The sequence below is a fragment of the Acinonyx jubatus genome, chromosome D2 (genome assembly GCF_027475565.1).
Source record: "Acinonyx jubatus isolate Ajub_Pintada_27869175 chromosome D2, VMU_Ajub_asm_v1.0, whole genome shotgun sequence".
Classification (NCBI taxonomy): Eukaryota; Metazoa; Chordata; class Mammalia; order Carnivora; family Felidae; genus Acinonyx; species Acinonyx jubatus.
In genome coordinates, this window is record NC_069393.1 from 79,408,108 (window position 1) to 79,434,257 (window position 26,150).

The 26,150-nt window shown below is 44.3% G+C and overlaps 1 protein-coding gene across 6 annotated transcripts in view; it reads left to right on the plus strand.

The window, feature by feature from the left end:
• The window catches only part of EDRF1 (erythroid differentiation regulatory factor 1), a 65,857-nt gene that overhangs the window by 12,679 nt on the left and 27,028 nt on the right, over positions 1-26,150 (plus strand). For 5 of the 6 annotated variants that reach the window (XM_053207575.1, XM_053207574.1, XM_053207573.1 and 2 more), the window contains 15 exons: positions 290-437; positions 509-617; positions 907-1,018; positions 2,462-2,722; positions 4,921-4,992; positions 5,178-5,328; positions 7,340-7,528; positions 7,857-8,057; positions 9,477-9,695; positions 11,757-11,980; positions 13,928-14,086; positions 14,236-14,385; positions 15,683-15,836; positions 17,267-17,382; positions 18,739-18,890. In XM_053207575.1, coding sequence (XP_053063550.1) covers positions 290-437; positions 509-617; positions 907-1,018; positions 2,462-2,722; positions 4,921-4,992; positions 5,178-5,328; positions 7,340-7,528; positions 7,857-8,057; positions 9,477-9,695; positions 11,757-11,980; positions 13,928-14,086; positions 14,236-14,385; positions 15,683-15,836; positions 17,267-17,382; positions 18,739-18,890 — 2,417 coding nt within the window. Of the gene's footprint in view, positions 1-289; positions 438-508; positions 618-906; positions 1,019-2,461; positions 2,723-4,920; positions 4,993-5,177; positions 5,329-7,339; positions 7,529-7,856; positions 8,058-9,476; positions 9,696-11,756; positions 11,981-13,927; positions 14,087-14,235; positions 14,386-15,682; positions 15,837-17,266; positions 17,383-18,738; positions 18,891-24,346; positions 25,269-26,150 lie in introns of those variants that run through there. The other variant, XM_053207576.1, reaches the window with a different exon arrangement.

The following is a 26,150-nucleotide window of genomic DNA, read 5'->3' on the forward strand; positions in this document are numbered from 1 at the left end:
TGAGCTGCTGCACGTGAGGACCGGAATAGGATCACGCCTAAACCTGTGGTTCTAAATCGGTGGTGATTCTCGCTTGAGACTCACTCCTGTGGCAACCGACGGCATTGCCGACAGGTGGGTCCCATTTCCTTCAGAATGCTGGAGCCGTAAAAAGATGGAGAACCAGCGGTTGAAATTCTTCCAGGCTGCAGAGATCTCTGACTGCAGGATCTATGTATTTGGTTCCTTTTTAGTAAGAGAAGTGTTGCCGTCTAGGTGTTTTTCTGAAAATGTATTCTGTGTTTTGCAGAAGTATGAAATGATAAAAACAGAAGAGATTCCCAATTTGGAAAACTCGAACTTCTCTACGAAGGTCATAAAAGACATTGCACAGAATATTTTATCGTTTCTGAAATCTAATTGTACCAAAGAAGGACATACCTATTGGCTGTTTAAAGGTAAACGAATTCTTGAATGACCAATAATGATTGAGTGACTCCAGTAAACTGAGGTTTGTTTTCCTTTTCAGCAAGTGGGAGTGATATAGTGAAGCTCTATGATCTCACTACTCTTTGTGAAGAAACTGAAGACAAGTACCAAAATCCGTTCACAATGCCGGTGGCTGTTCTCTTATATAAGTGAGTGCTTGGATAAGTAAACCTCATTGAATTTTAAGGCGTATGGCCACACTATCTAGGTTAAATCTTTTAAATACCCTTTCGGTTTTTGTGGCTTAAGAGACGAAGTATGTGTGTATGTATACAGACTCTGTCAGTGTCCACTTGTAGGGGATGAATGCCATATTCAAAAGATGCGGTAATGGTTTCTTGTATTTCTCATACTATTAGAAGGTAGGAGGAGTATGCTTATACTTGAGTCTTGCAGAGAATGAGGAATGGGTGTGAAATGATACAAATATTTTTCTAGGGTTGCTTGCAACATGATGATGAAGAAGAATCAAAATAAGAAACACTACGGAACTATTAGAACATTGCTTCTTAATTGTGTTAAGTTGTTGGACAAAAGCAGACATCCTCAAGTAAGGTTAACGTTTACGTGTTCTTTGAAAACAGTCTAGCATTCTGATAGAGAATTGTTGCCTACACATTAAAGCTGCTTAACGCATAGTCTGAACTGCCCCATTACGGCAGCCAGTAACCACATGTGGCTGCTGAGCACTGAAAATGTGCTTCATCTGAATCGGGATGTGTTTTAAGTGTAAAATACACATTGAATTCCACGTGTTGTGTGTACACGTTGCATGTTGAAATGATCATGTTTTGTGCAGTGGAACAAATACATTAAAATTAATTTCCCCAGATTTGATTTTTTATAATTTAGGCACTAGAAATTTAAAACTTCCTATGTGGCTGGCTTCCATTACATTTCTCTTGGATAGCCCTGTTCCCTAAATTTAGGACTCCCGTAATGTTCACTGAGTAGTGCTGTTTTTTCCTTTTGTCTTACCACGTCTAGAAGGTAGAGAAACTATTTTACGGTATTTACAGTATCTTTTAAAAGATCCATTTACACACGTGGACCTTGTTATCACTTTGTTGTGTAAATTAGGTTCGCACTCCATACTTAAATGTACAAAGCCTCTCTCAAAACAATCGTTGAGCCGTGTGCCCCACGATTTCCCATTCTCTTTACCCTCTGGTGTCTGAATCCGACAGCGGCTTTGTGGTTACTGCTAGTTGTATCCCATTTACGTTAGAAAAAGTTGTGTCATGTGCACTTTTTTTTTAAAGGCCCAAGTTAATTTTAATTGTCGCCACATCCAGTTTGACTATAAAAGTTTACCCTAGAGATTAAACCAAGAGAACTTTTTTTTGAAGAAAAGTGGCAAAATAATTTCTGACTTAAATATTTAGTTGATGGAGGTGGTGATATTTTGTGGAAATTGGATAGTTTATGTGAAAGTTGGAAACTGGTGTTAAAATTATTGAATGTGATCAAGAATTAACAACAAATAATAGAGTGGAATAATAATGGTAATACATAAACACTAATTTTACAAGATGCCCGGATGGACTTTTCCTTCATTAAGCTAGTGGAGGTTTTTTCCCCCCTAGAACCAAGGATCCTGTAACATGTATTAGTTGCTTATTAAAACCCTTATTAATTCATAGCTTATAAAGAGAAATTCTGGTTTCTCAGTTAATATGGAGTGTTCTCTTGCTAATACTTCAGTTAAAACACTACACACGTGAAAACTTTTGTCACCAGTTGCCCCCTTTTTTAAGAGGTGGGCTGGGGATGGAATAATTTCGGGAAATAAACATACCAACCCAGGGAGATTTTTATGGCAGACCTTTGACTTGGGACCAGTTCTTTCTGAGTGTAACGGTCTGGTGGAAAAAGCCTGTTGCAGACCTCCAGAAATCTATTAGTACAGTAGTAACATTCATTCTGCTTTAGAATGCTCAGTTCTGATGACAATCACACACATTTCCTTTTGTTTTTTTTTTCTTTTTGTAAGATTATTGCTTCAGCCAATTACATGCTTTCAGAACTTTTTCAATTAGATGAACCTAAAAAAGAAGAAAGTTCAGAATCTCCTTTAAATGAAAATTCTGATGAAAGTTACAGTGAAGAGGAGGAAGAGCTGGCAGACAGCGATGAAAATGGATCCTATGGCACCGGTTCTGATCCATCAGATGATAACAAAGCAGTAGCTATCATTAAGTCTGTTGGAGAATTGTCAGTTCCGGAGAAATACAAATCCATTCATCAAATCCGAGTAAGCGTTTTTGTTAAAGTTTTACCAGTGGTTAATTGAATACAGCTAGCCTCTCAAAAGAAGGCATTACTTCGGGAGATCCTTTATGGTCCAGGGTCAAATTTGTAATTGCCCCAGGGTAACTGATCCAACATGCAGACCGATGGCGGGCAACGTGCAAATCGCACATCAGTATACTAATTTTTACGTAGGAGACTTTCCTTTGCAGTGACCAGCAGGTAGTCATGTCTCCTCACTAGGGTCTTCCTTCTCCGTTTCTGGGTTGCTGGGAAACTGCATATATTGCTTGGTGAACGTAGAATAAGTAGACAGGAGGTGGCTCATTGGTCCATTTACGAGGAACCCGGTACCTTATCCCAGGGCGACAGGACTTTTTCAGTGGCTGGACCATGTCAGCTCGATTGAACGTATCTCTGTCCTGGTCAAGGTCTGGTAGACTCAGTGACTGGGCCATGTCAACTAGGTTGGACATACCTCTGTCCTGGTCAAGGTCTGGTAGACTCAGTGATTGGGCCATGTCAACTAGGTTGGACATACCTCTGTCCTGGTCAAGGTCAGATCGACCCTAACAACTTCCCACCCTTCGATTTCTGGTGATGTGGATTGCATTGACTATTCTTCTACCGTCAGTCTTTCTCCAGACATTAGAATGAAGTTTCTGTTTTCTGAATCGTAACTACCTTCCAGTCCACCCTGTGATCAGATCCAAGTCAGCCTTAAAAGACACTGGCTATTCGCTGAACTGAGATATGGTCCTATTTACAGATCATCTCTTAACGTAAGCTCAGAGTTTAAACTTTCAGGTGGAAACGTTATATCCAGGGAAGCTTTTAGAGGACCTCGCTGTCTCCATAAAACATTGCCTAGCTTTTTGACTTCCTGCACTCTCCCTCTCCTTTACCTTCCCCTCACCACCTTTTTTCCTGCCTCAAGCTCGTCAGGATCATGCCCAGTGGAGGCATCTGCCATTGCTTGTGCTCAGCATGTCCCGGAAGTCTGCGTGGTTGCCTTTTTCTAAGCCTTAAATCCTGATGAAAGTGTCGCTCCTTTCAGAGACCTGGACCACTCTAGCTAAAACCATGCTGTATTTTTCTGTCCTTCATGGAGGTAGTGATCTGTCCCTGAGGTTTGTGTTTGTTTCCTTTCACTAAAACAGAAGCTCCCTGTAGGTATGGACATTCTTGTGTCTCGAACACATAATGGGTGCTCCGTAAATACTTGATTAAATGACCGTGGGAAAAGTTACTGTCCATCCGAGTTTTCGTGCACTTTCAGCTTGAACTCCACAGTAGAATTGAAAAAACTGTTTTCTCTGATTATGAACAGAACTTCTGCAACCAATAATTTTATGTATTTGGGGAACTGTGTTGTAAAGACCCTGGATTTATGGGTCTTTTAATTAAAAGATTTTAAGTAGATGATAATTAAAGACGTAGTGATACGTTAGTTGACTTTTTTTTTTTTTTATACGTAGACCGTGATTTTTATTGCTATCCGAGGCACTCAAAAATACAGTCATGGTATTCCTGTAAACGTGTCTTTAGTGAGCCTTGCCTTATAAAACGTACTGTTTGAAGTACAGTCAGCATGGCTTCCACGCCTCCGTTTCAGTCTCCTGTGTCTGTGGACAGATTACTTCACATCTGTGCTCGCTGTAAAATGAGAACAGTGATTCCCGCGTTGCAGGAGTCCCCAAAAGTGACCTGCCTCGCAGAGGCCCCTACACGTACTATCACTTAGTAGATGTAGGTCATTAACTGGTTCTGCTCCTACTTAAGCACATAAATTATACGCCGAGACCACTGGCGATCCTCGTTAACTTACTGCCAAATTGGGGTACTGTTAACTGCGTGTTGCCAAGTAGCCGTGCTGACCAGGGGCCACATTGCCCTCTGAGATGGGGTACGCATTTACCTGAAACATTACGTTCTTGCTGTGTCATAACAGAATTATGTTTAAAACTTTAAGAATTGAAAGTCACATACACTTGGGAAGATCTTTTCATCAGGCAAGATTTTTGTTGATGCTTATATCAATTTAATGTGCAGTTAAGGCGGCACGTTACCTCACGAAGCTGAATGCGTAAGCAAATGTTGAAGTTATTGACGTGTGGAGTTTTAGTAATTCCCAGGAGCCGAGAGCTGTGGAATTTGTCATGGGGGCAGCCTACTAATCACTTGAAATGTCTGTTTCTGAAGCCCAGTTGCACCTTTCCGGTTTGCCATGACACCGAGGAGCGCTGTAGACTTGTGCTCAGCTATGTTCTGGAGGTAGGCCTTCGTTTGGTCTTCACTGTTTCGGTGAACTTGCACTTGGTATGCACATAGCACTTGTTTGTTGGTGACTAAAGTCTATTTTCAGAGTGTACATTTTCCTACATGTGTTCAGTGCCTTGTATCTCGTTTATAGTTGACCTTTCATTATGTGTGTGATAACTGTTTCTCCTTGCTTAAAGGGGCTAAAATCTGTGGATAGCAGCATTAAAAAAGAAAGCGACCTTCCTGCAGCTGACCCCAACACCCCGATCCCATTAAAATATGAAGATGAGTCCACAAGGGGGGGTCCTGAGGGTCTGGAGAAGCAGATGGCCTTGTTTTTGGACAAAAGTAAGTTGGATTGATGTGCAAATAAGGACTCTTCTATAGAATGGTGTACTAGTCCTTTATCAGTGGCAGACTTCTGTCAATTAAGGCATTCATTGGAAGGAATTCAGGAAAAGGATGCCATGTGAATGGAAAGTAGGGGGAAATACCGTTTCATTCAAAGTATAAAACAGAGGATAACTTTGATCCTTTATAGCTACTCCTAATAAGTTCTGCTCCTTCCCCCTGCAGCAAAGAGCTGATGCCTTCGGCCCAGTAGGGTTCTCCTAAGAAATGACTTCAGTTAAAGCAGCTGAGTGTTGAAGAGCAGACTTAGGAACCAAACTGCCTCGCTTCAAATCTTGGCTTTGCTAGGGCAAGTTCCACTTCTTTGAGCCTTGTTTTCTCTCCAACTGGAGACAATGGTGCCTGTTTTAGAGGGTTTTATATGGATCAAATGAATTAATACATGTCAAGTGCTTAGAGCCGCGGCACATGTAAGCCCCATAGAGTTGTTGGCTGTTGTTACCCCGTGGTTCTTGAATAAACCAGAAAGGTCACTTATACGTTGTCTGGTTGGTTCCTCAGGGAAGTCACTTCATGAAGAGCATGTGGACTTTTGAAAAGTCTTGTTTTGTTTAAAAAATGTTTTGGAAGCCTGTGTGTATGAAATACCAAATGCTTTCCTGACTTTTCTTCTCTTCACGAACATAAGTTGTAGGTGGGGAAGTAAATTTATTTCCCTAGAGTTTATGTAGTGCTTGCTGTGTGCCAGGCTTGAGCCCCTTTGCAGTGAGAACACCAGGACTTGAGACATCGCTGCCTTTTTTATGGTATTTTTTTTTTTTTTGAAATGCCTTTTCTTCCTTCCTTTCTCCCCAACTCGGCTGTTGAAAATCCCATTGATGTATGTTCAAGATCTTTACGCACCCGTCTCTAGTCAGAATTGATTCTCTTAACCACTTTATCCTTGAGCACTTAATTTTGTCTTCTGCTATAGTTAGTTGTGCCGAATGGTTTTCTGCGTGCACACCAATATGGTTGTGAGCAAAAATTGTGTCGTCTTCATCTCTGGTGTTCTCACAATACCTCAGATGCAGAAAGTTCATGCAGTAGCAGAGGGAAAAGAAATCCATGCATTAAAAAAAACCATAATAGAGATTGTGCCTTCATTGCTTTGAAAGACTTGTGTCGTTGCTGATCGAAAAAAGAGAAATCTTGAGGCTGAGAGACTGGGGAGGGAGGGTTCCTGCAGCCATTTTGTTTTCATCTCTGTACTTGCACTTAATCGATTTCGCTGTGGTTTATGTTAGCAGCCCGTCTGCACCTCTACTCTGGGAGATCTTCAAGGAAGGAGGCCATACAACAGCATGTCACTGTTGCTGGTGCCTAGGACAGTGCTTGGCACAAAAAATGACCGTTTGTTAGATGAAGAAGATAGTAATAGGCTGGACTTTAAGTAAAGAGTGTTCCTGGGAGAGGAAATAGTCCACTGCGGGGGGTGGGGGGGGTGTGGAAAAAATAGGCCTCTGTGTAGGCAACAAGCAGTAACTTGACTTTGGCCGATGGGTAGTAGGGGTGGAATACTGCGGAGGCAGACAAAAACGTCCTGTAGGAAGTGGGGCTAAGGTGCATAGACAGGATTTAGTAAGTGGTGAGAAACCATTTCAGTGTTCTAGAACAGGGGTTCCACCGCAATTAAAGTTTGTTTTAGAAGGGTAAACTTTCTGGCCGGTTGGCATGTAGACTGGAGAAAGGACAGGCCAGTCATGAGTTTAGTTACATGTGACCCTGAAAGAGAATGACAGAGTTAACGGCTGCAGGGAGCAGAAAGCCTTCAGAAATCCAATGAGGGTCCATTGAAACACTGCCATTATTCTCTATTGTTAAGTAGTAAAGCACAGTATTTACCGGTCTTGTTGTAGTTATGGTACCTAAGCCTGGACTGTTTCTGTCAAGAAACAAATTATTTTTTTATGGTGAGACTTAGGTTCAAATAAAACGTGCTGCCTTCTCTCCCCCTCTCCTGTCATAGTGGGCTCCCTTCAGAAGGGTAATTATTCCAGTCAATCTGGAATGATCCCTGGTTCTTGGCAACATAAAATGAAACTCCAGCTGATTCTCAAGTCATCAAAGGCCTATTATGTTTTGTCTGATGCTGCCATGAGTCTTCAGAAATACGGAAGAGCGTTACGATACATTAAATTAGCTTTGCAGAGCCACGGTAAGTTGCTGTAAATTAATATGTTTAATAGGCATTGGGAGGGAGAACAGAAAAGGCATTTGAATCACAATGGAATTTCACTCCTGTTTCTGTTGTAAAACTTAATTTTGAAATAACTTTCTGTTCTTGAGTCTGTTACTCAGGATTTTATTTTCTGCTCTGAGTGGTTAATTATCCCTTCCTTTTGACACCCAGGAAGCCATATGTAACGTAAGAAACTTGGGTACAGTGGTACAAAGCTTTCAGCTAGTAACAGATTTTCTTAATATTCATCATATTAATTTTTCACGCACCAGTGTCTTTTCTCTTTCCCGTCCTTTCTGCCTAGATACTTACTGCTGCCTCTGCACCAATATGCTTTCTGAAGTGCTGCTGTTTCTTTCTCAATATTTGACGCTCTGTGGTGATATCCAGCTAATGCTGGCCCAGAACGCAAACAACAGAGCCGCACATCTTGAGGAGTTTAATTATCAAACAAAAGAAGACCAGGAGATCCTGCACAGCCTCCACAGGGAGTCCCCGTGTCAAGGTGCGCCGGCCAGGCGTGTGACGCGCACCGGGCTCTTTCTTGGGTCCAGCATAGGTGACCGGGGTGTGTCCGGAGAGGTGGCGGAAACGTTAGCGTTTCAGTGTTGCAGTTCTGTTGTTCTGCTCTCTTAACTTTAAAATCGAGTGGGATTCCGTGTGTATTTGTGCGTAAAGTGGTTTCGAAATCGTTCTAGTTGTAAAATTAGAAATTCTCAAATAACGATAAAATAAGCTCTAAGACCGTTGTGTTGACCTTTTACTCCTCTTTCCGTCCAGGTTTTTCTAGGTGACCTTGCAGTCCACTAACCAAGCCATGATTTTCTTTTGAAAAGGAATTAACAGTTGGTAAAAGGGAATGAATTACCTTCTGAATGATTTCCAGGGGCTCAGATACAGAGATCATTTTTTAAACTCCGTTCGTAGCTGACTGTCTTAGTGAATATATATATATATTTCTTTGTTCTGGAGTTGCCAGATATTAAAACTCTGAAATCGGAGTATTATTCCTAGCGGCTGTATCCCTGCTTCTTTCGGTACAGTCGTCAGCACACTGCAGTTAGGGCAGTAAGTGAGCCAAGAGATAAGTCCTTTCACTTACCATGGAATTGTCTTCTTTTGCTCCTGAAATGTTTACTTGATATCCACCTCCCAAAAACTTTTGGACATGTAATATCTAGAGAAGTACATTGGGGAGAAGTGTAGTATTTCTTCATTTTTTTGCCCTCTCTCTTCCCCTTCTTTCCTTCTGAGTTTCTCAAATGATCATTTTATTTTCATAGACACAGTGAGAAAACCTTCAGTGTGTTTTTACCACTCCCATCAAATTAATTTCATTGAAAACACTTGTTGGTGAGCGTGGCATTCTCTCATGTTCCGGTGTTAACGGCAGTAGCACTCCCTTTTCCCCTCTTGAATCTTGAGCCCTGCACTTAAGTTTACTCCATTCCCACTCCATAGCACGCTGAAGTCTTTGAGCTTAAGTCTTTGAGCTGGTAGTTTCTTCAATGAGTTAAACTTACATCGCAAGCCATCATGTGCTTAAATAGCATCTGGTAGCAATCAGAGCTTTATTTCAAGAACTATTTCCATTGATTAAAAAGAAAAAAAAAAAGATTTACTCTGTATCCACAAACAACTTTAGGCTTGTACCAGTAAGCAGGTGTACTTGGTAAAATCCAGGTCTTGGGAAGTTTTTGGTATTTTTAGGGAAATATTTCTTTATTCAAACATTAATATCCCAGGAAAATATGGTTTTTTAAATAAAGGATCTTTACTTTGAAACTTAAAATTTTAGTTGCATTGATTGAATCTTAGGTTTATACAGTATTATATTTATTTTGTGGTCTTAAAAATGTGAGATTATGTAGATACTAAGGAAGAAGGGTTCATGTGACTCACGGTGATTTTTTTTTTTTTTAAGGATTTGCATGGGCAACTGATTTGTCTACAGACTTAGAGAGTCAGCTTTCAGTTAGTTGTAAGTGTTACGAAGCTGCTAATGAAATCTTGCAATTTAGTGACTTAAAAAGCCAAAACCCAGAACACTATGTACAAGTATTGAAGAGAATGGGTAATATCAGAAATGAAATCGGTGTGTTTTACATGAATCAGGCAGCTGCACTGCAGAGTGAGAGAGTAGGTGAGTATCTCTTTGGAGTCCTCTCTTTATTGCCTATTCTAGTAGAAAATCATGCTGGTTTTGTGGTTTGGGCAAAGAATTGTGGCATTTGATTTTATGTATAAAGGGGTGCTCTCTTAAAGAATCTTTTATTCTTAAGTTCTCGAGAAATAAACAAAAAGCCATTGCCCTTTGAGAGTCCTCATTTCCATGTCCTCCATTCTGCATCTGATCCGTTCAAAAGTGAAGCACACAACCAGCGATGCTAGGCTCTCTGCTGGGTATGTAACTGAAACCTAGTTTCTCTTCCGTGTCAGGAAGCCAGATAGAAATGTAAATCTTTGGAAAATGCCATGAGCACAAGTACAGTCCAGAAGAGTGGGGACAGAGGTTCATTGAAGATGTGAGGTTCTTGGAGGGCTTTTGGGGAGAAGGTGTGGTTCGAGCAGGTTGGTACATGATACACAGGATGTCGGCAGGCAGATATGGGAAAGGGGGTGCTGTCCACACAGAGTAGGCAGCCTAGAGAAGGAGCCAGAGGTGGCACGGTCCAGTGGGTGGCGAGAGTTAGTAATGCAGGGGCCTTGTGTGATTCAGGCACAGGATAGTGGATTCAGCTGGGCCCATATCGCGTTTGAGATACCAGCGGACATGTGAGCAGAAGGTCTCGCTCAGTTGTTGGACTTAGAGCTATTTGGGATAGCAAGACGCAGGTTGAGGAATCGCTCAGATGGAAGGTGGGGGGATAGTTGGAGCCATGAGAATGATGGAAATGTAAAGACTGGACCCAGTGTGAGGAGGCAAAGAGCTGAGAGGAATGAGGACAGCAGGTAATCCGAGAGTGAGAGAGAGTGTGAGTGTGTGTGTGCGCATGCGTGCGGTGGTGTGTGGACTGTGCTTGGCACTAGAGATACAAAGGTTCATGGTTTTTACAGTGTTGCCGTATTGGGAGGTTTGGGTGGCTCAGTTGGTTAAGCGTCCAACTCTTGATTTCAGCTCAGGTCATGACCTCATGGTTCATGAGTTCAAGCCCTGTGTCGCTGTTAGTGCGGAGTCTGTTTGGGATTCCTCCCCCCCCCCACCCTCCCCCCCGACTTGCACTTGTAAAAATAACTTTAAAATTTTAAAAGGAAAATGTTATCATATGTATATATTTTAATGTTTATTTTGAGAGAGAGCTAGCAGGGGAAGGGGCAGAGAGAGAGGGAAAGAGAATCCCAAGCAGGCTCCCGGCTGTCCGTGCAGAGCTGACACAGGGCTTATCCCAGGAGCCGTAAGATCATGACCTGAGCCGAAATCAGCCGTCTTAACTGATCGAGCCACCCAGGAACCCACATGCGTATTTTTGATTGAGAAGTAAGAACCTGTGCTTTTAAGGTGCGTTTGGAGGAGGAAGTTGGTGGTGAAGGAGCATCAAAGCGATAGAAACCTAGGAGGGTTGGATACAACACACATTACGCCTCTCATAACTCCATGGGACCATGTGTTTTGAATCTTCATAACATTGTGCTTTGTCAGATCATTTTATTGGCGTGTTTTATTAAGAGTGAAGAAGGGCCACGTTTTCATATTGTGTTAGTCTGCTCAGGCTGCCATAACAAAATAGCATAGATCGGGTGGCTTAAACAACAGAAATTGTATTTCTCACAAGCTGGAAGCTGGAAGTTCATTATCAAGGTGCCAGCAAGGTTGGGTTTTTCTGAGGCGCCTCTCTGTGGCCTGCAGATGGCCACCTTTTAGCCATGTCCTTAGTTGGTCTTCTCTCTGTGCAAGCCCTGGTGTCTGTCTCTCCTCGAAAACCACCAGTCATGTTGGATTAGGGCCCATCCTATCCTCCTCGAGCTGTAGTTGCCTCTTTAAAGGCCCCGCCTCCCAATACAGCCACACTGGGGGGTATGGCCTCACCGTGAATTTGAGGCGAGTGAGGACGACGATAGCAGCTCAGCCGCTCGCTGTGGTGACTCCACTTGGCTGCTTCCTTAGCTGTCCTGTCCCTGCCCTCCTCCCCTCGTCCTTCCCTGGGACACACGGGGTTTACACTGATGTCCGCTTACGTGTGGTTTTTTTCTCTTTTGTGTGAAGTGAGCAAGAGTGTGTCTACTGCGGAGCAGCAGCTGTGGAAAAAAAGCTTTTCTTGTTTTGAAAAAGGAATTCACAACTTCGAGTCAATCGATGATGCTACAAACGCTGCCCTTTTGTTGTGCAACACGGGGAGACTCATGCGAATTTGTGCGCAGGCGCACTGCGGTGCCGGTGATGAATTTAAGCGGGAGTTTTCACCGGAAGAAGGCTTGTATTATAATAAGGTAACACACCTGCTTCCATGTCGGGCGTCGTCCACTTCCACCGAATCGGCCCTCGGCTTTGCCGTGGCTCCAGGGAAAGACCATACGTCTAACGAGAGCTGTGGCGATGGTGTGTGATGAGACAGTCACGACGCTTAGAAACCGACCCTAGGATGGGGAGAATTTAGTATAGAAGCTGGCGTGTTGAAAAGACGATCGGTGGGTTGTGTTGGCATAACCAGAGAAGACATCAGGTGGCAGGCGGGGTAAAGGCTGACACGAAGGGAAACTGGGAACGTGCCAGGAGAAGATGAAGGAAGAGCCTTCGTGAGGAGACGGGACGGGACTTGCCTCGCACGACACAATAAGCAGGAAACAGAGTAAACGATGGACACGTGTAAACGTGTAAAAAGAACGGTTTTTAAATGTATAACAGAAAGCAGAATTGAAAAGCACACCACAGTCTCTTGAAAACATTTGTAACCTATGACGGATCAGAGGTTAATAAATCCTTCATATATAGGGAAGAGTTAAGAACCGTTGAAAATAGGGGCGCCTGACCGGCTAAGTCGGTAAAGCACACTACTCTTGATGTTGGGGCTGTGAGTTTGAGCCCCACACTGGGCATGGTACTTACCTCAAAAATAAGATAATCATGGAGAATAAACTGCCCCAATAGAAAAAAAGGCAAATAATCTTGAACAAAAAATGGGTGCACGTTAAAAAAAAAAAAAATGGTTAAGATGTAAGAAATTTCAAATTTTACATTTTTATGAAATTTAAAAATTGAGTTTCTTTTGTCTATCAAATTACCTGCAGCGTAGGAGAGGGGGAAGGAACAGGCGTGCTTCCTTAACAAGTACTTCAGAGCTCTCAGAGCATGCTAGTGAAGCATGGTCACGGCATGCGAGGTTGTAAAGGGAAAGTGACTGTATTTCAGGGTTTTTTTTCCCACTTTACAGATACACAGAGAGTAGATAGTTACAAGACATGTAGAAATTATTGCCGGGTGGTGGAATTAAATGTGATTTTATTTGCTTAAATGTAATGAGCATGCCTTTCAGGCAGGGGGCGTGGGGGGCTGCTTTTTTGTAGTCAGGTAGCAGCGATTTTTTATCCTTAGACTCTTCTAGTTATTTTTTCTCGTTTACTAGTTATACAAACAAATTTTCATTTAAGAAGGAGAAAAACCAGGGGCACCTGGGTGGCTTAGCCAGTTGAGCGTCCGACTTCAGCTCAGGTCATAATCTCTTGGTTTGGGAGTTTGAGCCCCGTCGGGCCCTGTGCTGACACCTCAGAGCCTGGAGCCTGCTTTGGGTTTTGTGTCTCCCCCTCTCTCTGCCCCTCCCCTGCTCATGCTCTGTCTCTCTCTCTCTGTCTCGAAAATACACAAACGTTTAAAAAAAAAAAAAAACTATAAAAAAAAAAAAGAAAGAAAAACCAAAGGAAGAAAATGCATCCTCATGCATGAGCAGAAGTCAGAAAGCATCAAGGCTTAGGGACTTGCCATGGAAACGTGGACTGGCATGCGGCCAGCCACTTTGAGTAGCTTTTCTTCATTGAAACCGTTTCATAGATCGTTTTTTCCTTTCATAATATTGCCCTTCTGTAAGTTGTCCCCAGATCAAATCAACTTCTGGGTGACTTTAAAGGATATTTTATTTGATTTTATTTTTTTAATTTTTTTTTTTTTTTAACGCTTATTTATTTTTGAGACAGAGAGACAGAGCATGAACGGGGGAGGGTCAGAGAGAGGGAGACACAGAATCCGAAACAGGCTCCAGGCTCCGAGCCGTCAGCCCAGAGCCCGACGCGGGGCTCCAACTCCCGGACCGCGAGATCGTGACCTGAGCCGAAGTCGGCCGCCCAACCGACGGAGCCACCCAGGCGCCCCAAGGTTTTATTTTTAATCTGCTGCTGGCATAGATTTAAACTGAGTGAGAACTGTGTCTTTCCCTCCCTGCACAGGCTGTTGATTACTATTTGAAAGCGCTAAGGTCCCTGGGAACGCGAGACCTACACCCAGCTGTTTGGGATTCAGTGAATTGGGAACTGTCCACTACTTACTTTACTATGGCAACTCTCCAGCAAGACTACGCGCCATTATCTAGAAAAGCTCAAGAGCAGGTAATAATACTTGCTGGGCTATGAAAGAAGTCTGCAACTTTCAGCCTTTAACAGATACTGAACATATTTTCCTTAACAAGCAGTATTTAAATACTTTTAAGATTATAGGCTTGTCATTGTTTTCTCCTCCCCCTTAAAAAAAAACCCAGATCGAAAAAGAAGTCAGTGAGGCTATGATGAAGTCCCTGAAACACTGTGACGTGGACTCCGTGTCCGCTCGACAGCCTCTTTGTCAGTATCGAGCTGCGACCATCCATCACAGGCTGGCGTCCATGTACCACAGTTGTCTGAGAAATCAGGTACTGCCTTTCCAACCTCAGTTCGATGCCAAGTCCATTTAGAAGCGTTCTGGGTGTTGGTCTTACATTTCAGTGTGTGTTTGTGATGCCGTGTGTTCTTTTGGCTGCTTTAAAATAATTTGGAGTGTAGGTAATTTTTCCCTCTTGCCTGCGCTGCATTTTTTCCTCTTATAAGTTGAGTGGGTATTAGCTGACCCAGTTAGGTCTCCTCTGTGTGCTCCCCCTCCCTGCTGAGTGTCCCTCCACACCCACCCAGAGTAACTGCCGTCCTGGACTTTTCCGTTATGTACCCTGTTGGACCACTTAAAACAGTGTGTTTACATTTTACCTGGTTGTGAACTTTATAGATCAAATCATACTGTACACAGTCTTCTGTGGTTTATTGCCTTTCCTTGGACATTGTGTTAGTGAGATTCCTTCTGGTCAGTGCATTTTCTAGTTCAGTAGCGCTCATTTAATGACTGTACCACAGTTTGTTTATCCTCTCTGTGATTCCTGAACTTTTGGGTCGTTTCAGTTTGAGGCTATTAGGAATAATCTGTGATTGTTTATTATTTTTCATTAATTATTGATAGCTGTGAACAGCCTGGTACATGAATCCCGGTACTCGGATGCATGAGTGTCTTAAGAATCCGTTGCAGCCCAGGTTGATGGTGCATTCCTCCAGAGAGGTTGTGTGGCTTCTACCAGGAATCTTGTGTTGGAAGTTTCTCAGGGATGTTTTTTGTTTGGTTGTTTCCCCTCCCCCCCCCCTTTTTTTTAAAATTTGTTTGTTTTGTTTTTTTTTGCTCAGGACCAAGATAATTTATCTTGCAGTCCCTTGGGCATAGGCTGCGTTCTGGGTACCCTCAGCCTGAGAATATTGTCCTTTTGAGGTCCAGCTTAACCACAGAGGATTTCTCTTCATGTTCCACTGTCCCTGGACTCTCTGGCCCTTGCCCCGGGAGGTCCTAATCAAAATTCAGGCGTGTCCAGGTGGCCTAATATCCCCAAGGCAGAAGCAAGCCTTAGCGTTCCAAGACCACGTGATGGGGAAAGAATTTTCTTTTCAGCACATGGTGCTGGCACAGCTGGATGTCCACATGCCAGAAGAATGAAGTTGGACTCCTACCTCACATCGTATACAAAAATTAACCAAAAGCGAATTAAACACCTAAACGTAAGAGCTAACACCGTTGAAGACTTCTAGAGAAACAACACTAACGTTTAGTGATCCAGAGACTTAGTTAAGTAGTTATTGTGAAATAACTGAAATACTGTGAAATAACTCAAGGCTTAGGATTGTTTTTGATTCTAGGTTGGTGATGAACATCTTAGGAAGCAGCACCGGGTGCTTGCAGATCTTCATTATAGCAAAGCTGTTAAGCTTTTTCAGCTTCTGAAAGATGCTCCTTGTGAACTACTTAGAGTGCAGTTAGAAAGAGTGGCGTTTGCAGAGTTTCAGATGACCAGTAAGTCTTACGTTTTCATTTCTCGTGTTTGTGGGCATCGACTTAGTGTGGGATCCTCTTAGAGTGAGGCAGACCCGGGGATCTCTCTTGATTATAAATAACGTTTTCTTTTTAATTTGCCATAGTTGATGACTTTGGGTAGGGGCCAGAAGTCTCTACGCTTTTTGAAGTTTAGAAAATGGATTGGATTACGTTCAGTGACCTATTTATTTCATAGAAATAGTGAAACGTAGCCCCCGCTCCCTTATTTGAAGAAATGGGGCAAGTCAGTTGAGACCATCAGAGATTAAATCCTCACGACCGACTTAGGAAGGGAGAAGCGGTGGTAACGGAGCAGTGAACCCCTTGAAACACGGTGGGTACGGGCAGCGGTGGATTGTGGCAGCAGAACTGTGGGCCCGCGCAGGGCACAGATCTGTGGGAAGGGAAGGGCTGGACGAAAGCGAGCGCGCCCTCTCTGTCCGGGCTCAGCCACAGCAGGGAGCAAGCTGCTGCCGCACACAGAGGGTGTTTGCCGCGTTCTCTCACTCGCGCCCACCTGCTCCCTCGTGCAGAGGGGTCCCTGGAGACCTAGCTCTTGTGCGGTAGAGACACACGTTCATTTGAAGTACGGCTGCTCATTTGGTTTTCTTTCAGTTGTTTTCTTGTATAAAATTAAAACAAATGTGCTACTTACCCACGTGGAGGACTCTTCCAGGGGAGTGTCCCCCGAAGGATGCACAAGGAAGTCGCGGCACTGCGGGCGGGTGGCCGGGAGGAAGTCTCTCACCCGGCTCTGGTTTAGACTTGGCGCATCTGTGAAAGCATGGCCGGTTCAAAGCCGGTTTTAAAAATCCTGTTTACTGAGAGTACGTCTGTTAACCTTTTGCCATCCTACGGCAGGATTAACCGCCACACTCTCTGGGAGTGGGTTTTGGGTGACCTTTCTTGATTTACATCTTCGAATTTTCTGCCATGTTTGAATTCCTTGGAGAGAGCAGGCGTCATTTTCATAAGAACAGTAGACAGTGGGAACAAATTTGCTGAGATAGGATAAGTATGGTTAATTTCCCTTTAAAAATTGAGTACCAAAAAGAGAGAGAGACAGAGAGAGCGCGCGCGCCCGCGGGAGGGAGGGAGAGAGAGAGAGAGAGAGAGAATAGAATAGAATAGAAACATTTGCTTCCAGCTGGTTTCTTTGCCTTAACACTCAGGTCTTTCAGGGAGATTGGGTTGTCACCCTCACAGAACCAAATGGTACAGCAGGGAGACCGTTGTGATTTTTGCTTTGTCTAGGGATAATTACTAAAAGCTGGATTGAGAAAACCTGTTGAGATTCTCATGAGCTACCTTTACGGGATTCGAAAATCAACGTTCAGTAATACATTGACATTGGAATGGTTTCTAGATTTATATTGAAAGGGATGATCATTTTGTGCTTCATACTGTAGGTCAGAATAGCAACGTTGGAAAATTGAAAACACTATCTGGGGCTCTTGATATAATGGTGAGAACTAAACACGCATTCCAGCTCATCAGAAAGGAGCTTGTAGAGGAATTTGACCAGGTAAATGGAGAAGTATTTATCTTTGGTTTTTGTGTGCCTTAAGCTAAATGGTGAATGTATATGGTGGGCGTATGGTGGGGGTGAGGTATGTATATTGTGTGTGTATATGCATATATAAACGTATGCATACATATATGTGCTTTGCATAAAAACACATTAACAGTGATGTATTATATTTTCTTGGTGGAATTATTAAACTCTTTAAGTTGGAACTATAGCTTTGTGTTAAATACTTTTTTCTTTAGCCACGTAGACCTTAGTAAGGCTCTGATAGTGTAACGTCTCTGTTTTCTTTTATGGTTTTTTTTTTGTGTGTGTGTGTGTGTTGTCTTTTTTATCATTGTTCTGGTTTTGTTTTGTTTTTTTTAAAGGAAGTTACTGGTTGTTGGTTTTTTTTTTTTTAAGTTTTTTTTGAGAGAGAGAGCAAGTGCCAGAGGGGCAGGGAGAGAGTGAATTCAGAGCATCCCGATGCGGGGCTCAAACTCACAAACCGTGAGATCGTGTGAGTCCAAGTCAAGAGTCCGACACTGGGGGCGCCTGGGTGGCTCAGTCGGTTAAGCGGCCGACTTCAGCCAGGTCACGATCTCATGGTCTGTGAGTTCGAGCCCCGCGTCAGGCTCTGTGCTGACAGCTCAGAGCCTGGAGCCTGTTTCCGATTCTGTGTCTCCCTCTCTCTCTGACCCTCCCCCGTTCATGCTCTGTCTCTCTGTCTCAAAAATAAATAAACGTTGAAAAAAAATTTAAAAAAAAAAAAAGAGAGAAAAAAAAAGAGTCCGACACTGAACCGACTGAGCCGCCCAGGTGCCCCTGTTGTGTTTGTTTTTTAAGAAAGAGGCACGTAGCTCTTTTATAACTTCCGGTAAACTGCCAGGGAGCAGTTGAACGATGAATGGGCTTCAGCAAGCTCCTTGGAAAGCATCTCTGGTTTGCCTGGCTTTCCAGCATTCATGCCACCTTCTGCTGGGGCGAAAAGCTTCCCCGAGTCCCCATCGCACGCCAGCCTGTCCAGCCCCGTTCTGTCACACCCCGTCGAACATCCGTTTTCCTCCTGCTCCGTCAGTGTGCACTCGGGGGAAGTAGGTTTCCATTCAGGATTAATTCCTACGTAAGAGCCTGTTAGGTGTGAGACATTTTCTCGGCTTTTAGTCTGTCGGATGATCTCCAGGATGAGGGACTCGTCAGGGCCCCTGCCACCGACGGGCTGTGCCTGGGGGAAAATGACCTCGGGTCTGCTTTTGGTTTGTTTTGTTTTTTGGCTAAAACGTTTACTGGGTGGACAGCACCGCAGCCCCATCCCTGGGTGCGGAGCCGTAATCGTCCGCTAGCTGAGGTGAAGTGACCTTTTGTCGTTGGTAGCCGAAGAGTGACGAGAGCGCTCCAGCTGCTGATCCTTCGCCTGGTCTCAGTCGAGAAGAAGTGATCAAGCTCCTCAGTATATTTGAATCTCGGTTGTCATTCCTTCTCCTTCAGTCCATCAAACTGCTGTCTTCAACTAAGAAGAAAATGAGGTAAATGGAATTGTTCTCTGGAAGTTTCTTCTCTAGCACCTTACTTTGTAGAAAGGTAATTTCTACCGACCCCGGGAAAGGATAGGTTGTATTTGTTCTTGTTTTGTATGTGGGCGACCAGGGATTTAAGTGGTGCTGTGACCTGTTAAACCAGATGAGACTCCTCGCAGTGTGGCCTATGATCCAGCGAAACTGTAGAAACAGATCTTGCTTCCAAGAGTAAATACCCTATTGGTTTTAATATTTGCCCTGAGAGACATGAATGACCCTGGAATGAAGACCTCGACTGTTTCTAGTAACGCTTCTGAGCATTGTCTTTAAATGGGAAGTCAGGACTACAGTTTTGATACCCGGCACCAAATGCACCAGTAGGAAGGAAGCAGATGACAGAATGTCAGGATCCTTGTAATGCCCAAGAACTTGGTGAAAACAGTGAACGTCTCGGCAGAAAATGTTCTTCTACACCTGTATCAGCTTATACGATTCTGTTGTTTTACCAGACTTCTTATATTGGCATTATTAATTTAACTTGGAATTCTAGCAGTGAGTAGTGGATCAGGAAGGTAACATAAATAATGTCTTTTTTTATTAATTTTTTTTTTAATGTTCATTTATCTTTGAGTGAGAGAGACAGAGTACGAGCAGGGGAGGAGCAGAGAGGGAGACACAGAACCCGAAGCAGGCTCCAGGCTCTGAGCTGTCAGCACGGAGCCCCGACGCGGGGCTGAAATCCACAGACTGGACTGTGAGATCATGACCTGAGCCGATGTCAGACACTTAACCGACTGAGCCACTCAGGAGCCCCAATAATGTCTTTCCTTTTAAAATATACGTACAATCTGGCCATATTACAAAATTTGGAAAATAAGGGGAAAAAAATCATTCATCTTAACACCTACATTGTCCGTTATCCCATGCATATTTTACCAATTTATAATCTTCAGATACAGGTAATTTTTGTCTCTATATTTACTTTATTTTTTATTATTATTATTTTTTTAATGTTTATTTATCTTTGAGAGAGAGGCAGCAGGTGAACAGGGGAGGGGCAGAGAGAAAGGGAGACAGAGAATCTGAAGCAGGCTCCAGGCTCTGAGCTGTCAGCACAGAGCCCGATCTATATTTGTTTTAATGTATACATAGTAAAATTTACTTTTTGTGGCATACAGTTCTTCAGGCTTTAACAGACACTTAGAGAACTGTGTCTCCTGCCAAAATCACCATCCGGAACCGCTCTGTCACTTCAAGAATTCTCTTTTGCTGCCTCTTTGTGGTCAGCCGCAGGATTTCAGGGAGAAAGCGTGCTGTCTTTTACCATTAAGTGTAGCATCACCTGTGGGTTTTTTATAAATGCCCTTAGTCAGGTTGAGAATGTTCTGGGGTGCCTGGATGGTTCAATGAATTAAGCGTCTGACCCTTGGTTTCAGCTCAGGTCATGTGATCTCACAGTTTTGTGAGTTTGAGCCCCGTGTCGGGCTCTGCTCTAGCTGGTGGCACGGAGCCTGCTTGGGATTCTCTCTCACTGCCCCCCCACCCTGCCCTTTGCCCCTCCCCCACTCACACTATCTCTGTCTCAAATAAACTTAAAAAAATTTTTTTTAAGTTGAGAATGTTCTCTCTGTTCCTAACTTTTATCATTAGTGGACGTTGAATTTTTGTTAGATGCTTCTGGTCTAAGCATTGAAATGACCACATTGTTTTCCTTCTTCAGTGTGTTAATGTGGGGCTCATTGAGAGTTTTTGTTTTTTGTTTTTTTTTTAAGGTTAAAGCAGCTTTGCATCCCTGATATACACCACACTTGGTTGGGATTCATCATTCTTCTTAATATCCCTGGGGTTTCGTGTACTAATAATTGATTTTTGTGTGTGTTTGTGGGATGATTCTCTCCTGTTAGTGGTTTTGTCTGCTTTTGGGAGTAGAGCCTGCTGGCCTCATGAAATCAGTGTACCCGTGTTTCCTCATCTGATTTTTAGAAGTGTAGAACTATTTCTTCCCTAAAGCTTTGTTAGAATTTACCAGTGAAAGTATCTTAACCTAGACTTGGCTTTATTGAAAATTTTTCACAAAGAGTTTAGCTTCTTTTCATAGGTAAAATTTTCTGAGTGAATGAAAGTCTTTTGTCAGATGTATAGGTTCTATTTTGTCTATTGTCAGATGTATAGGTTCACAGTATTCACTTATTATCCTGCTAATGTCTAAAGGTGTTTGTAGTGCTAGCTTTTTTTCATTCCTGATATTGGCAACTTTGATCCCCACCCCCTTGGTCAGTTTGGTTAGGAATTCATCGGTTGTATTGATTTTTTTTTTTTAATTTTTTTCTAATGTTTATTTATTTTTGATAGAGCATGAGAAGGGGAGGGGCAGAGTGAGAGGGAGACACAGAAACAGAAGCAGGCTCCAGGCTCTGAGCTGTCAGCACACAGCCCAATGCCGGGCTCAAACTCACAGACGGTGAGATCATGACCTGAGCCGAAGTTGGACCCCCAACTGACTGAGCCACCCAGGCGCCCCTCCCCCAGCAGTTTGAACCTGTTGTTCCTGGGTGCCTTGTGATGGTTTCTTCCCTCTTCGGTGTTCTTATTTCTCCTGCTCCATTGTCTCCTGTTTCTCCGTGGTTCCAGCTGTTCCTGTGCTAGACTGATCTTCTGCATACCTGTTATGTGTTCCCTTGCCTTTGCACCCTTTTTCGGGGCAGCAAGGGTTCAGTGTGATTTCTATTAACCTATCTTCAGGTTCGCTGATTCTTGATTTTAGTCACTTACAGTTGAACTTGTTGAAGGCATTCTGTTTACTGTGCTCATTTCTGCTATTCTTACTGGGTTCTTTGTGTGGGTTCCACCTCTCTGCTGAAGTTAGCCAGTCTGTTCTTACGTATTGTTTTCCATTTGAGCCTTTTGACATAGTGATCCCTGTCCTTCTAAATCCCCTGTCGGAGAGCTCCAGCATCCGTGTCATCTGAGTCTGGTTCTGCTGTCTTACACGTGTGGTTTCCTTACCTTTCTCCATCTCTTATTTGTGGGAAACTGGACATCTCAGACTGAGGGGCATCATTTTCATCTCTCAGGAGTTTTTACACCTTTAGGAAGGGGGGTTGAGTTCAGTTTCCTAGTCTGGAGCGGAGCTGTGATTGAGATTTTTTTTGTCACTACGGTTACTTTTTCACGAATCACAGGCTTCAAGTTCTCGAGCAGTGCCTGGGCTTAGTGTGGAGCGGGTCTCCTGACGTCTTTCTTACCGTCTACTCCACCTTTCGTTTTAGCATTTTCGTGAGGAAGGTGTGTGGTACTTCAGAGAGGCTCTGTCTGCACCCTCTTAGCTCTAGTCCAGAGTCCATGTTCCGTTCCTACTTGTCCATCCGTGCGTCTAGTCTGTGTGGCGGGAAGGGCGTTGGCCAGGCCTTCTCCTTTAGTTTGGGTAAACCTCTCTTAGGCAGAAACTGGGTCTCTGAGTCTCAGCGTTGGGCCTCACACTGCCCCTGCCCCAGGGGAAGAGTGTGCCCACCTCCCCCCCCACCATTCACTGCTCTGTCTGCATCGACTCTCACCAGTGCCCGAAGGCTGACATGCCTTATTGCCCTCCTCTCCCTCCTACCCGCTCCGACTCCACCCTGCAGATTAAGGCTTGCTTTTTTTTTTTTCTTTTTTTGCAACTTGATTTTATTTTTTTTTTAATTTTTTTTTTTTTAACGTTTCTTTATTTTTGAGACAGAGACAGAGCATGAACGGGGGAGGGGCAGAGAGAGAGGGAGACACAGAATCTGAAACAGGCTCCAGGCTCTGAGCGGTCAGTACAGAGCCTGACGCAGGGCTCGAACTCACGGACCGTGAGATCGTGACCTGAGCTGAAGTCAGCCGCTTAACCGACTGAGCCACCCAGGCGCCCCTGTTTTTATTTAATACAATTTATTGTCAGATTGGTTTCCATACAACACCCAGTGCTCATCCCAACAAGTGACCTCCTCAATGCCCATCACCCATTTTCCCCTCTCCCCCATCCCCCATCAACCCTGTTTGTCCTCTGTATTTGAGTCTCTTATGGTTTGCCTCCCTCCCTCTCTGTAACTTTTTTTTCCCCTTCCCCTCCCCCATGGTCTTCTCTTAATTTTCTCAGGATCCATATATGAGTGAAAACATACGGTATCTGTCTTTCTCTGCCTGACTTATTTCACTTAGCATATAATACCCTCCAGGTCCCTCCACGTTGCTACAAATGGCCAGATTTCATTCTTTCTCATTGCCAAGTAGTATTCCGTTGTATATATAAACCACAGCTTCTCTCTCCATTCGTCAGTTGGTGGGCATTTGGGCTCTTTCCATAATTTGGCTATTGTTGGGAGTGCTGCTATAAACGTTGACCATTCCCTGGAGGGGAGGATCTGGGTGGGGTTGCCTGCCCCTCTTGTAGCCGTAGCTCGTCCTGTTGCCCGGCCCACACGAAGGGCCTTTTTTTAGGACTCTCACCAGGTTTTTTATGTGAGCATCTGGTGGGGTCCTTGAAGAAAAGCCTACAAGGCCAGGTGACCTCATCCTATACCTGCAGCTCCCAGGGCCCCACGCTCCCTCCCTCGGCCTCTCCCGGCTCGTTCACTGTTGTAGCTAAATCCTTGGCAGTTGCGGCGTGCGCCGCAGGCCAGGACGTTCTTCTCCCTCTCCCTGCCTGTCCTCAGTCTGCAGCCTCGGTGGCCCAGCAGCCCCAACCCTTTGATAGATCCCAGCAGTCCCGAAGTCCTGAAGTGGTAGTTTGTCCTGCTCTGTGCTGTTGGGTTTGTCCTAAGCAGAAACGCCTCCAGTAAACGCTTTCAAACAATCCTCTGTGGCCTTGAGGAGAGCGTCTGTGGGGCGGAGCACTCCGCGTGCGCCTTCTCCGCCCTGTCCCTGCTTCTCAGCAGGGGGTGGTGGTCCGGGCAGCGGTTGGCAGACACCCCACCTTCTGAAGAACCAGAGGAGGAGAAGGCGGAGGGGACCGTGCATGTGGGGACACACGCAGTTGAAAAAGTTAGCGCCTCTCCTGTTTAAGGGAAGCGGGTAAATCTTGAAATGTTTTACCGGTTTCCACAAGGTGGCGACATAAATATGTGTGAGAACCACCAGCTCTTTGTGGGTTTTCGCAAATTGGTGGTCTGAGTAGTTGGCCAACGGGTGACCGTTCCGTCCTATGGTACCTTTTGTAAACATACCTGTCCTCTCCTCTGTGTGTGGCCTAAGTAGTTTTATTTTAGTGGAGGGTCTTCTGACCCGTCTTCTCAGGTTATTAATATCCTGTCAAAAAAAACCGCTTAAAGTTTTTGGGTAGGATGCACGAAGTCCTCTTCCTCTAATTTGTGTTAATTTTTTCAAAATGTATTGAAGACTGTTAAATGTGGTATTTGTGTGCATACAGTTACCATGTTGATAGGGCTCCAAAACAGACTGGTTCCTAAGTCAGTGTGTCTCTTGTGTGTCACTGGCTGGCACAGGAGATACACGTGACTTTATTGCTAGGAGGGAGACCTGTGCTGTGGCCCTGCTACCTCACCAGGAGTCCGGGAGCGTTTCTGTCCGCAGTAAAAGGAGATCAGAGCTAGACTTGAAAAGAAAGGAAATGCTAGTAGGTTTCTGTTTTGTTGATTATTTTCTACCCACCCCACCTGTGCTTTAAAAAAAGAAAAAGAAAAACTGAGCTTAGTAGTTAAAAATCTTAATTGTTTCGGGTGTCTGGGTGGCTCAGTTGGTTAAGCGTCGACTCTTGGTTTCGGCTCAGGTCATGATCTCGTGGTTTCATGCCCCACGTTGGCCCCACATTGGCTATACGTGGGCAGCACGGAGCCTGCTCAAGATTCTCTCCCTCCCTCTCTGCCCCTCCCTCACTTGCACTGTATCTCTCTCTCAAAATAAATTTAAAACTCTTCTAAATAAAAAATTTTAATTTTCTTTGAATCCTTTTATGACAATTTCCTCTTATGACAACCATATGGTTCTGTTAGAAATGTTTTTTTGGTGGGGGGGAGTGGGGCTGGGGCCTGGGTGGCTCAGTCGGTTAAGCGTCCGACTTTGGCTCAGGTCATGTTCTCATAGTTCGTGGGTTTGAGCCCCGCATGGAGCTCTGTGCCAGCAGCTCAGATCCTGGAGCCTACTTCGGATTCTCTGTCTCCTTCTCTCTCTACCCCTCCCCTGCTCATGTTCTCTCTCAGTCTCTCAAAAATTATGCGTTAAAAGGGGCGCCTGGGTGGCGCAGTCGGTTAAGCGTCCGACTTCAGCCAGGTCACGATCTCGCGGTCCGTGAGTTCGAGCCCCGCGTCGGGCTCTGGGCTGATGGCTCAGAGCCTGGAGCCTGTTTCCGATTCTGTGTCTCCCTCTCTCTCTGCCCCTCCCCCGTTCATGCTCTGTCTGTCTCTGTCCCAAAAATAAATAAAAAAAAAAAGTTGAAAAAAAAAACTATGTGTTAAAAAAAGTAAAAATGCTTTTTTTTTTTATGTTTATATTTGAGAGAGAGCGTTTATGTGAGTGGGGGTGGGGCAGAGAGAGAGGGAGACAGAATCGGAAGGGGACCCCAGGCTCCGAGCCATCAGCACAGAGCCCGACGCGGGGCTCGAACTCACGGACTGCGAGATCATGACCTGACCCGAAGTCGGACGCTTAACCGACTGAGCCACCCAGGAGCCCCCAGAAAGGAGTTTAAATTTCTTATAAGATTATCAGAGGTTTTGCAAATGTCAACCCCAGCCCAGAACTAAAACCTAGCCATCTTAGGCCCAAACTGTACATAGTGAATGCATTTTAAACAATCACTTTACTGTGCCATGGGTGGTTTTGAGAGGAAGAGAGATTTGCCTGATTAAAGAAGTTGGAATAAGAGGGAGAAGAGAAATGAGGTTCTACAGAGGGTTCTCCAGGGAAGACCTCCCCACAGTCGCGTTACATGTGTGCTTGTTAACAGGGCTGAGGGGTGTCAGGCTCAGCACGGAGGAGGGAGGAAATCCTGGGTAGCTTTCCAGGCCCCAGGCTGCCCCAGGCTGGATTTTCATCGTAGCATATCATCGGACATGCTGTTTTCTTCTTGTTTAACGCACCCCCCCCCCCCCCCCCGCCCACTGCTACCTCAGTAGCCCGCAGATGCCGTGAGCACAGGGACTCTGCTTGGTGTGTTTTGTTCACGGCCACGAGCAGTTCCCAGTACATAGTAGGCACTCAGATATTTGTGAAGAGAATGAACCTTGTTTTTAATTGACGTATTGAAGTAAGTATCTAAAAACGGGCCTGGGAACAGTGACTGCGAGAAGG